This window comes from Canis lupus, chromosome 13 (genome assembly GCF_003254725.2).
Source record: "Canis lupus dingo isolate Sandy chromosome 13, ASM325472v2, whole genome shotgun sequence".
NCBI lineage: Eukaryota > Metazoa > Chordata > Mammalia > Carnivora > Canidae > Canis > Canis lupus.
Window position 1 is genome coordinate 35,333,975 of NC_064255.1, and position 13,469 is coordinate 35,347,443.

Consider the following 13,469-nt stretch of genomic DNA (forward strand, 5'->3'; position numbering starts at 1 on the left):
ACAACAGGCTTTCACGGTATGTGCGATGAGGAGTCCACGCAGCCTGCCTGGATGAAGTTCAAGGACACACAGGGTGTGGAGGAGGAGATTACACAAGAGGAATCTCACCCAATCCCTCGAACTTCGTGAGGAGCCAGGGTCCTCAACAGCCTCTGCCTAGAACACAATGGATTACATACGTAGTTTACATAATAGCTATGACGGAACCCCTTCCTCTCCTGTTTTAGAAACGCACAGGAGTCAGACCGACCATTTCCCTGCTTCTATAAGGGCCATCGCACACCAACTCAGTCCTTCTGCTTTGAAACTGACCATTACGGAGTCTTTGTGTGAGTTCTGGCATAAATGCACACTGGAACTCATGTACTGAAGCCTCACACCCACAGTAGATCCTGCAGCCCAGGAGACTGCCACAGGGAATAGGGACCAGCCACAGGCACAGGGACGGCAATACACGCTGATTTCAAAGCTGGGAGGACAGAGGAAGCACACCTGACCGATGCCAGGGTGCAGGCTGAAGGAGCACAGTGGCTGAGCTGTGGCAGGTCCCCATTGGGACACTTTGGGCATGAAGGATGGATCCCCCAGGTGACACGAGTGCTGCCCTCTCCTGGGACTGTTCCCAGCTGGAAAGAGCCACCTCGTCCAAGCCCATGCCCCCTTCCTGGGAACGATGTGCATCCAGCACCTGGGTGTGGGAGTAGGAGGCCTAGCCCCTCACCACATAGCAAGGTATCTCTGCCTGGGGCAGCCGAGGCCTCTCCAGAAACTGCCTCACCAGGCACTGCACTGCCAGTCACTGAGCCTGGCTTGGTGACCATGCAGGCCAGCTCTGCGGGGGCGGGGCCTCTGCTAACACCGTTCTGAGGCCCAGCCTTCCTCTGCCCAATCTGGCCTCCTTCTCCTCCCTTCAACTGGTATTGATCCCCGGAGCACTTCCTAATAAATACCCCCCGCACTCATCTCCAGGGCAGAGAGTGCGTCCCAAAGAAGCCAATGGGCAACATGCACTGCCTGGCTGCACGGCCCAGGCAGAAAGGGAGGTGTGCTGGGGAAGCAACAGAGCTGCACCGCGGATGTGCTCACTTTCAAGTGCCCGTGGGACATGCAAATGGAGACAGCCTGCAAGCAGCAGGATCAACATAGCTGGGCCCAGGGTAGAATGTGGGCTGGAAACAAACAGGGCATGATTGAAACCCAAAAAGCAGAGGCTGGACGGGAGAGTAAGTAAGAGTAAAAGCACATGATGGACGGGAGAGGCCAGGAGAAGGAAGCCTGCGGCGCGGGCAGAGATACCGCACGAGGCCGCGGGCGCACAGAGCAAGCTGCGTCTCTGGCTGCAAAAGTAAGACCCAAGTTGCTGCTGCAGGGACTATAACTAGGGGGGCACAGCAGGGTCCTCGGGGTTCTGGTCAGACTTCCCATCTGGCTGCCACTTACAGGAGTGGTCACTCGGTGAAAATTAGCCAAGGGACATTCTTATGAATTGTGCACCTCCGGGTATAAATGTAATGCTTGGACGTTTCTATTCTATATGGCGTAGGCTACGGGAAGGGGAGCCCATGCCGGAGACTGAGAGGCAGAGGGGAGCCACGGAGCAGTGAGAGAGGGCCCAGGGAGGACAGCAGGGGCAGCACGGGGAGCTGAGGACACAGCAGAGCACGGTGCCTTCTAAGCAGCAGACCGGGAAGCGCCACCACGTAAACCTAAGCGCGGGGTCTCTGCGGGCTGGCACGAAGGGGGCTCTCGTTCACTGAGTCCACTCACCTTGATCTGACAAGAAGTCCAGCATGGTCTGCAACAGGAAGGACAAGTGCCTGACAGAAAGAGCAGGATTCCCCATTCTTCGGGAGGCGTAGACCAATTCGTGAAGCAAACGCATCTGGACGGCAGCCCAGCCGCGGTGCGTGCCTGTGAGGGAAGTCACAAAGCGTCCTCAGAGGGCGCCAGGAGGGCGCGTCAGACACAGACTCGAGCCTTCCTCGGAAATACGTTTAATGGTATCTGTAAAACTTGTGATGTAAAGACAAATGCTTCAACTACCAAACCCAAAGGGCAAGAAAAAACACTTCCTGTGTTTAACTTAGCCCAGAAAGAACTTGTGCTGTGTTTTTTTCATACGGTAAAAAGACATGTTTTATGGAACATGTTTTCTCTTCTGCAAAGACACAATTTAAAAATAACCACTTTGAGATCATTATAATAAGATTATAACCAAAAATTGTTTCCAGGGGCATGTATTTGAGTTACATATACACAATTATTTTTTCAAAAAATAATTGGTATTTGATGGGCCTTCGTGTGCTTTTTTAATTTAATGTATAAGAAAAGCTTGTAACAGCGGATAGTTAAATTAGGAAAAAGGTTACCAATGGACTTTTGCGGCTGCTCCCTCCAAAACAAATTAGCATGGTTGAAATTTAAGGGTGGAGGGTGTTGACTGCACATCATTGAAAAATACCTCTTTAAGACCATAGAACCTAGGGGCGCCTGGGTGGCTCAGTCGGTTAAGCGTCTGCCTTCAGCTCAGGTCACGATCCTCAGATCCTGGGATTGAGCCCTCAGTCGGGCTCCCTGCTCAGTGGGGAGCCGGCTTCTCCCTCTCCCTCTGCCCCTTCCCCTGCTTGTACTGTCTTTCTGTCTAACAAATAAAATCTTTTCTTGTTTAAAGACCTCAGAATCTTAGAGTTATTTATTCCATCTCCTTCCTGGCAACAATGACTACTTTTAAATATTCTCTACCTTGAAAACCTTCATGAAGGAGACCCCATAACAGGATTCAAACACAAACAGGTTACAGTACAGTGTTGTGTGTCCGGGACCCGATGCGCTGTACAGAAAAAGATGAAGACTCCAACCACGGGGCTCCTCCTGCCCCAGGCCTACTAAGCTGCTCTCCCACTGCCCTGCACTACACGGCTGGCCAGCTCTTTCATGTACTTCTGCTACACCGTGCACAAATTCTGACCCACAGGCATTACCCAGCAGGTACAGTGAGGCCCCTGCAAGCTCGTGTATTTGTTTCTTCCACCAATCCTCAATTTCCTTCACAGCCAGGAAAGCCTGGTAAAACATGATGCTCCTATTTTTCAGACATCAAACTTAAGTATGTAAGGTAAAATGACATGATTTCTGAGATTTCCCCTAAGATCCTTCAACAAAGAATAAACTTAAGAAAAAGAGATAAAGGGATGCCTGGGTGGCTCAGTGGTTGAGTGTCTGCCTTTGGCCCAGAGCATGATTCTAGGTCCAGGGATCAAGTCCAGCATCGGGCTCCTTGTGAGGAACCTGCTTCTCCCTCTGTCTCTGCCTCTCTCTGTGTGTCGCTCATAAATAAATAAATAAAATCTTTTAAAAAAAAAGAAAGAAAAGATAAAAATAAGGCACATGTGACAAAGTCTTGATAACCACTTACTGTGGGTGATGGGCTCATTGTACTATTCTCTTTCATTTATATTTAAATTACTTCATAATAACTTTTTAAATTGGAATTCTTGGAGGTGACCAAACCTACACACACACACACACACACACACACACACCAAAAAACTACCTGATATCTAGAACCTCTCTATCTTACAAAAACCTTTAGGAACATAAAATAGCAGTACTTACCATATGACAGGAAAGGACAGAAAGCCAAGTCTCTCCAATATTTCCTCATTATCAAAAGAAGCTAAGACCAAATGCCAAAGTGAAGTAAGAGATTTGTAAAAGGATTAAGAAGCTAAAATCAACTTCATGACTAACCAAGTCATAAATTTTAAATAATCCAATTTAACTAATAACACTACAGTATCAGAAGGTTTTCTCACTTAAAAATTGGGCAAATAACACCATGTTGTTTTTTTCTAATACATGATGACACAGTTCCTACCACAGGCAATTGTAAGACTGAGTAAAAATTTCCTTAATGCTAAATAGCGTACAAGTCACAATTTCTATGTTCCTCCAATAAAATCTGACTCTTTTTATTCATAAGCCAGATTTGCAACATATGACCAAGTGATAAATTTTCCACACTCTTGCATTCAAAATGTTACTGATTTGAGAATTTATTACAACTAGTACCTTAAAGCAAATCCACCTGCCATCCCAGCCTCTCATAAGTGCTCCTGGGGAAGACTGAATCCCTCACTCAGGAAAAGGCTGATCTCCATACACAGCATATTCCTAGATCTTCATATACAGCAACAGAAATAAGATTAAAGTGATAACAACCAGCCCATTAAGCTGGCAAATACACACAGTTCACATTTGTTTGCCTGCACTGACCTTCTGTAACCAGCTAGCAAAAATGTTCATTTTGAGAAATAGAAATAAATATATTTCAGATCCTGAGAATACAGATAATTTGCTTTATTCACAGGTCCAGGGTTTGAGTACATTTCTATTAAATTCTGAAAAATATTTGAAGTGGTCCAGAGCAACAGTGGAGATGGAGTTTAAAGTGATTTTTATTTCCTGTTAAAAACATAGCCAGCCAACATTTATCATTTCTACTTTTTCTGAGTTCACTTCCATACCTTTATCATTTTTACTTTATTTGATCTCACTTCCATACTTTCTCTCAACCTCTTCCCCAAAAAGATGGCAAATGTCCCCTCCCAAAAAAGAAGGCTAAGTAAAAAGTACCAAATCACTTGGAGATGTGCTTATTTGCTTTATTTTTCCAAAGAAACATTTTAGAAGACAAAATCAGAGAGGGAGACAAACCATAAGAGACTCTGAACTCTAGGAAACAAACTAAGGGTTGCTGGAAGGGAGTGGGAGGATGGGTAACTGGGTGATGGGAGGGCACGTGATGTAATGAGCATTGAAAGTTGTATGCAACTGATGAATCACTGAACGCTACCTCTGAAACTAATAATACAGTATATGGTAATTAGCTGAATTTAAATTTAAAAAAAAACATTTTGTTCATATGATTTAAAAATTAAGACCAAGAAATCCTTTTCAACAACTGGCAGCCCACACATGAGGCTGTAGCTGATCATTAGGCTTTGGTCCTATGGGACACGTATCTCCTGGGACGTTGGCCATGCGCCACACAGGGGCCATGGTGATGGTCAGAGGCTCTGCTCTCACAGGCACACAGGATAGTGTGGGAGGCAGGTGTTAAATCATCATCCCAACTGATTTTTTTTTTTAAGCAGGCTCCACATCCAGCACAAAGCCCAAAGTGGGGCTTGATCTCACGAATCCGAGACCGTGACCTGAGCCAGGATTGAAAGTCAGACACTTAACTGACTGAGCCATCCAGGTGCCCCAACCTGAGCTGATTTTTAAATGCGCTTGCAGATTATGGGATGCCATACAGAAGAACAACAGGATTCGATGAAAAAGGAAAAATAAGGGGTGCCTGGGTGGCTCCGTCAGTTCAGCGTCCAACTTGTGGTTTTGGCTCAGGTCACAATCTCAGGGTTGTGAGATTGAGCCCCATGATGGGTTCCGTGCTGGTTGTGGGGCCTGCTTGGGATTCTTTTTCCCCCTCCCTCTGCCTCCCTACCCCCACCCCACCCCTGCTCACACATCTGCTGTCTTCTCTCTCTCTCACAAATAAATAAACCTTAAAAAAAAAAAAAGGAGAAATAAAAAGACTCTACATAGGCTGAGGGGCCACAGGGGACCTCTGCATAAGTGACATCCAGCCAAGACCTTAAGGATGGCTGGCAGCTACACAGTGAGCAGCAGGGAAGAGCATCCCGGAAGGAGGCCTCCGACTCTGAACTCTCAGGACACATCAGACAACTCCTGGGGTGACCTGCACAAAGCCCAGGCAGTCTGCTTTCCCTCCTGGAGGCAGTATGGAGTTACATTCACAGGACACCAAAAAAAGGTACCTGAGAGAAAGTGGGACCTTGCCTCCAGCCTCCCTGAAGCACAGTGAAGGGACTCCATTCCCAGCACAGCTAGAAACCTTTACCCTTTATCCTCTCTCTACAGAGCAATCATGTAAATGCTCTAAAAACTATACCCTCCTCCTAAACACTAACCACCCCCCATGAAACCTCTCTGGAAGGTGGCCTAAGTGAGCTCATCCCCACCTTTGCAGCTCTGACGTCTCTGCCACCAACACCACTGAGCCTTTTGAATGTAAATCCCACAAAGTCTATGGCTTGTCCAGTTATTTCTGCCCTTTTTTTTTTTTAAGATTCTATTTATTTATTCAAGAGAGACACAGAGAGAGAGAGAGGCAGAGACACAGGCAGAGGAAGAACCAGGCTCCCCATAGGGAGCCCGACATGGGACTCAATCCCCAAAATAGGATCACGCCCTGAGCCCAAGGCAGGCACTCAACCGCTGAGCAACCCAAGTATCCCCAGTTATTTCTGCCCTTAACACCAATTACCACTACCAGGGGCAGGAAAGGGACCAGCCAAAAGAATGCCAGTCCCCAAGCAAAGCAGCACTACTTTTCATTATAATTGTATTATCATAAGTACCCAAGGGCAGGATGGGGCTTAGTCATCTTTGAACCCTCCTGCCAACCATAGTGCCTAACCAGGAGAGCAAGTGCTCAAACAACCCACAGGGAACAGGGTCCAAGCGACATTTTTAGTTCCAACAATGAGACTTTCAGTACCTTTGCTGAAGTCTTTGGGATCCAGTGACAGACTGTAGCCGGGAAGCGTCTCCAGGAGGAGCTTGTAGCAGGCTCTCCACCCAGGCTCCGCGATGCTGGGGGCCACACACTGCATAGCGGCCACACGCTTGAAGAACGCAGACTTTCGATGGAAGCCAATCAGCTCGTAGAGCTCAGAGAGGATGCTGTACCGCTGAATTTTTTCTTCCTCTGAAAGCTGAAGCACAGACAGGAAGTAAAGTTTTTGAGAAAGGAAACACATAAAAAAGCTTTTTCACAAAACAAAGACATGATGAAACATTGGGGAAAGGCCGGGCCTGGACAGTGCACCGTGATGACACTCCCCAGAAAAGCATGGAAGCAGTGTGACGTGCAAGGCCCAAAAGCTCTGAGGCCCACCTCTTCGAGGTCATCCTGTCCTTTCTCCTTTGTGGGCTGGTATGACCAGAGCACAGTCCAGAGCCTGCCATCCACTGGGATATGCTGGGAAACCCTTCAGTATCATACCCACAAGCCCAGAGCCTCCCTGGCACCCCAGTCTGCCCCTTGACTCTAGATCCCACTGCCTCCCTGTGCGCCAGCCAAATGCAACAACCCTGATGGGTGTTGTGTTCCCATTCCGTCAACATGAGTTCATCGAATGCCTTCTCTGCAGCCGCCACTCCTGGGGCTGGGCACACACAGGAAGGAATGAAACAGGGAAAGACCCCTGCCCTCAGGGAAGACAATGATGAGGAAGTGACCGAAGTGTGGCTCTGAGCACGATGAAACAGAAATGAGACGAGGACTAAGGAGTCAGCCAGGCAAGGACATTCCAGGCAGGATAAGCCAAGGAGCAGACAGGTGCCCATGTCTTCCCACTACAGCACCCTGCTCGCCGCCCCTCCCAGACGCTGATCTCTGGTGTGAGCGGCCTCTACTGTCCCTAAATCCTCACAGCCTTTCTGATTCCACCACGTTATTTCCTCCTTCTCCTGGGTTGTGTTCACGTTCCTTCTCTGCCCCCCACCCAGCCCACAGGACGACCACACGTTTTCTAAAGTGGAAGCCTCATTTTTTGTATTAATTTTTTAATTTTTAATTGAAATTAGTTGACATATATTAGTGCATTTTCAGTGCATACAACACAGTGGGTTAACAATTACAAACATTATCAAATGCTCACCATAAGTGTAGTTACCATCTCTCACCACATAGTTACTATATTACTGACTATATTCCCTATGCTGTGTTGTTTATTCCTGTAACTTATTTTATAACTGGAAGTCCATACCTCTTCATCCCCCTCACATATTTCACCCATCCCCCCTCTGATGACCACTAGTTTATTCTCTGAATTTGAGTCTGTTTCTCTCATTATAATTGTTTACTCATTTGGTTTGCTTCTTCTATTCCACAAATTAGCGAGATCATACGATATTTGTCTCTGACTTATTTCACTCAGGATTATACCCTCTAGGTCCATCTACATCATTGCAAATGGCAAGATCTCATTATTTTTATGGCTGAGTAATATACCAGTGTGTGTGTGTGTGTGTGTGTGTGTGTGTGTGTGTGTGTGTCTCTATGGACAGATACTTGGGCTACTTCCAAGCAGTAGTTGGCTTCATAAATAATGCTGCAATAAACATAGGGGTACACATATCTTTTCAAATTAGTGTTTTTACTTTCTTTGTTTAAATATCCACAAGTAGAATTACTGCATGGTGTGGTAGCTCTATTTTTAACTTTTTGAGGAATCTCCATGATGTTTCCCCTAGTGGCTGCACCAGTTTCCATTCCCACCAACAGTGCATGAGGCTTCCTTTTTCTCCACATCCTTGCCAACCTTTTGTTTTTGTGTTTTTGACAACAGCCATTCTGACAGGTATGAGGTGGTATCTCATCATGTTTTTATTTTGTATCTCCTTGATGAGCAGTGATGTTGAACGCTTTTCCATGTGTCTCTTGGCCATTTGTACCTCTTTGGAAAAACGTCTATTTAGGTCCTCCACCCATTTTTCAATTAAGTTGTTTTGAGTTTTATGAATTCTTTACGTTTTGCACATTAATCCATTACTGGCTATATCATTTATAAATATCTCCTCCCATTCACTGGGTAGCCTTTTTGTTTTCTTCATGGTTTCTTTTGCTCTGCAAAACCTTTTATTTTGGTATAATCCCAATAGTTTGTTTTGCTTCTCTTACCTGGGGAGAGAGATCCAAGCAAGTGTTGTACATCGCTCTGGGTAGTATGGACATTTTAACAGTATTAATTCTTCCAATCCATGGGCATGGAATATCTCCATTTATTTGTGTCACCTTCAATTTCATTCATCAGTGTGTTAATAGTTTTCAGAGTACAGGTCTTTCACCTCCTTGGTTAAGTTTATTTCTAAGTATTCTATTCTTCTGATGCAATTGTAAATGGGGTTATTTCATCTTTCTTTCTTTCTTTTTTTTCTTTTTTATTGGTGTTCAATTTACCTAACATACAGAATAACCCCCAGTGCCCGTCACCCAATCACTCCCACCCCCCGCCCTCCTCCCCTTCTACCACCCCTAGTTCGTTTCCCAGAGTTAGCAGTCTTTACGTTCTGTCTCCCTTTCTGATATTTCCCACACATTTCTTCTCCCTTCCCTTATATTCCCTTTCACTATTATTTATATTCCCCACATGAATGAGAACATATAATGTTTGTCCTTCTCCGACTGACTTACTTCACTCAGCATAATACCCTCCAGTTCCATCCACGTTGAAGCAAATGGTGGGTATTTGTCATTTCTAATAGCTGAGTAATATTCCATTGTATACATAAACCACATCTTCTTTATCCACTTCATCTTTCGTGGACACCGAGGCTCCTTCCACAGTTTGGCTATTGTGGCCATTGCTGCTAGAAACATTGGGGTGCAGGTGTCCCGGCGTTTCATTGCATCTGTATCTTTGGGGTAAATCCCCAACAGTGCAATTGCTGGGTCGTAGGGCAGCTCTATTTTTAACTCTTTGAGGAACCTCCACACAGTTTTCCAGAGTGGCTGCACCAGTTCACATTCCCACCAACAGTGCAAGAGGGTTCCCTTTTCTCCGCATCCTCTCCAACATTTGTTGTTTCCTGCCTTGTTAATTTGCCCCATTCTCACTGGTGTGAGGTGGTATCTCATTGTGGTTTTGATTTGTATTTCCCTGATGGCAAGTGATGCAGAGCATTTTCTCATATGCGTGTTGGCCATGTCTATGTCTTCCTCTGTGAGATTTCTGTTCATGTCTTTTGCCCATTTCATGATTGGATTGTTTGTTTCTTTGGTGTTGAGTTTAATAAGTTCTTTATAGATCTTGGAAACTAGCCCTTTATCTGATATGTCATTTCTTTATTAGTGAATAGATATACAACAGATTTCTATATATTGACTCTATAGCCCACAACGTTACTGAATTCAGTTATTTATTCTAATAGTTTTTTGGTGGCATTTCTAGGGTTTTCTCTATTTAGTATCAAATCATCTGCAAATAGAGACAATTTTACTCTTCCTTACAAATGTGGATGCCTTTTATTTCTTTTTCTTGTCTGATTGCTGCAGCTAGAAGTTCTAGTATTATGTTGAATAAAGTAGCAACAATGGACATCTTTGTCTTGTTCCTGATCTTAGAGGAAAAGCTTTCAGCTTTTCACCATTATGATGTTGGCTGAAGATGTGTCACATATGGCCTTAATTATGAAGTACATTCTCTCTATACTCTAAAGTGGAAGCATCACTTTATACTCACACCAGTAATGTATGAGAATTACTGTTACTCCATGTGCTCACCAACATTTGGTGTTATCAGTCATTTCTATTTTAGCCATTCTGGTGGCTTTAATTTGCATTTACTTGATAACTAATGATGTCAAACGTTTTTTCATATGATTAGTGGCCACTGCTATATCTTCCATTATAAAGCATTTGTTCAAATTTTCTGATCATTTCTTAAGTTAGTCATTTGTCTATGTCATAGGAGTTCTTAATATATTCTGAATGTCATCTTTTCCCAGTCTGCTGCCCATTTATTTTCCAAAAGGAGTCTTGTAATAGGCAGAATTGTGAATGAGTTCAATTTACCAATTTATCAATTGTAAAGTAGCTCAATTTATTTTTCATTTATGGTTAACACCTTCTGTGCCCTTGCCTAAGAGACTTCTGTTTACCCCAAAACCCCAAACATATCTCCTATGTTTTTTTCTAGAAGCTTTATGCTTAGGTCTAGGATCCATGCATATGCAAGTTTGAAAAGGACCCAGTCTTTGCTCTCTGCATACAGTACCAGCTGCAGAGAGATTCCAGTGTAGTGAGATGCAGCCATGAACAAGGACTAAGGAGGTCTACACAGGAGAGACAGGAATACTTAATGCTTTTATCACATGTCTGGAAACTCCCAGAACTTCAGCTATCCCTTTTGGTTTAAAATATGGAAAAAGATATTCGGGAAGGTAAAAATATTAGTCATCATAGCTAGTACCCTCAATGAGGCCACCATCTAAAATAAAGATCACAAGCTGTGGCCTCCAATCCATCAGAGTCCCCACTGATTCTTTCATGGACACTATTAAAGATGAAAGACTGGAATATCCTTATTAGTAATATACTCTTTCATTCTTCTTATATCATTTCAACATAATGAGAAACCAAGTATAAACACTACATTATAAGTGGAAGTGCAATCACTCCAAGCCCCAGAAAAGATTCTTAATGGAAAAATCTTGGGCACAACTGCTTCAGAGCCCCAGGAAAACACTTAACTGAAAAGCTCCTCATCGGCCTTGGACCCTGTGAGCCTCAGGACAAAGCCACGTCAGGTCACCATAGACATCCACAGCCTAAGAATCTGGAGAATATACAAGAGTCCCAGGCAAAATTTTAGGTCAATCCTCACAAAAATTTGAAATGAAATCAAATTCCCAAACTCATTTCCAATCTACTGCTCTTTTAGGGAGTATTAATCAGCACTTCTTTGTTCTAATTTTTCAGTAGACTGCACAGCCATGAAGGCTGAGCCCACCAGGGCCCAGATATCTACATGAAGCTCCAATGGAAAGTAACTAAAAGACTACTCAAGACAAGTAGGTTTACTCTAAAGATGGACTCTGAGGAATTCAAATGTGAATTCACCATTCCTTTTCTAACTGGAAAGTAAGTTTATACCTATTTTATTCACACCACTACAAAGAAAGCACTAATATTATCAAGAAACTCGGAGCTATGAAGAGTCTCCTGGCTATCAAGAAGGACAGTACAGACACAGGAATCAGAAAGACCCAAATGCCATTCTCAAATCTGCACATTACTAGCTTTGGCACTTTCCTTATTAATGGGGATAATAAAATCTAATCATGATTGTCAGAAAGACTAAATGAAATAATGTGAACAGCCAGCATAGCTTAAAGCTCCTGATGGGTGTTCAAGAAATGGGAAATACCAGTTGTTAATTAATGCCTTTGAGGTAACTGGTATTAATCCAAACTTAGCCAGCCAGATATGCTCCCAAAAATGCTTCAACAGCCTTTAGTCATCTCAAACATTGGCACCTCCAGTGACCTAAAGAACAAGGCTGTGGCAATTCCTGTGAGCTGGCCTGGTGATGGCACACCAGCAATGACTGTGAAATAGCAAGGCAGAAAACTGCGGAGATCGTACATTCTCAAGTGTGGAAAACACATTCTGTTTCTACCCACATTTATTTCTAGCCGTAATTATACAGAGAGAAAATATATATTCAAAATTACACAAATTTCCATATATGTATGTCAAAACAGTTTAGAAAGGAAAGAATGTAACTCTCTTCCCTACATCCCAAAGCAGGATTACAAGGTTTGTACCAAGGACCTGTCTTTAAAAAGCATCTGTTAAAGTAACTGGATCTTTCTTTAGCTTTTATCATTCAAAGGGAAAGGATCGAAACAAAACAAAGTTACATAAGATCTGGCCCTCGATGGTTGACAAGGTCATGAGGAGACAGACAAGTCAATAAGCAATCACTCTGCTGAGTTCCCAGCACCATTTGAAGACAAGTGGAGGGATGGATGACATAGGGATAGCTGTGCCCACACTCTTAGGCACATACTTAAAAGGCTCCTAGAGCAGGTGTACAGACCATGTGCTCAACACCTTGACAAACCTTAAAGAGAGATGAAACTTTATGAACAATCAACACCCTCAGTAAGTATACTACCCGAAAGTGGCAAAGTCAAAGCCTAACTTTGCTCACCCTGGTTCCCTCGGATTCATTCTTGGATGACCTTAGAAACCAATTTCTCAGGCCTCAAGAAGTCCTGCCTACTTTTACAATCTTTAGGTTTAGTGATCAAGCAAGCTTAGGTGTACTTTGATGACTGCACAAACTTTATGAGTACATCTTTCTTAGCATTTTTTTAATTCTTTTTTTTTAGATTTTTATTTATTTATTCATGATAGACACAGAAAGAAGGCAGAGACACAGGCAGAGGGAGAAGCAGGCTCCTGTGGGGAACCCAATGTAGGACTCGATTCTGGAACTCCGGGATCACACCCTGAGCTGAAGGCATCTAGATACTCAACCGCTGAGCTACCCAGGCGTCCCTTGTTCTTTTAATTCTAAAAAGTCCTGAGTTTTTTAAGTGTATTCTCCACAAAATCTATTCCCTCCAATGAAAACTCATGGAGCCTGAAACTAAAAGCCAATTAAAAGATCATACACAACCAAACTATCACCCACCCATCATCATTTTCTTCATACCCTCTCCTGCCTGACTGTAATAAATACCTCCTTCCACCAAGCTCACAAAACACAGATTTGTCTCCTCAAATAGAATAAAAACTCCATAAAAGAGGAGAGTATTCCATGTTCACCTCTGAATTCCTAATATACTGTATTATCAATGTATATAAT

General features: G+C 43.7%; 1 protein-coding gene across 2 annotated transcripts in view; it reads right to left on the minus strand.

Annotated features, from left to right (window-relative positions):
• Window positions 1-13,469, minus strand: part of TRAPPC9 (trafficking protein particle complex subunit 9) — a 543,982-nt gene that overhangs the window by 470,395 nt on the left and 60,118 nt on the right. For both annotated transcript variants that reach the window (XM_025450136.3, XM_049092784.1), the window contains 2 exons: window positions 6,587-6,803; window positions 1,768-1,911 (listed from right to left, as the gene is read on the minus strand). In XM_025450136.3, the coding sequence (XP_025305921.1) occupies window positions 1,768-1,911; window positions 6,587-6,803 (361 nt within the window). The remainder of the gene's footprint in view (window positions 1-1,767; window positions 1,912-6,586; window positions 6,804-13,469) is intronic.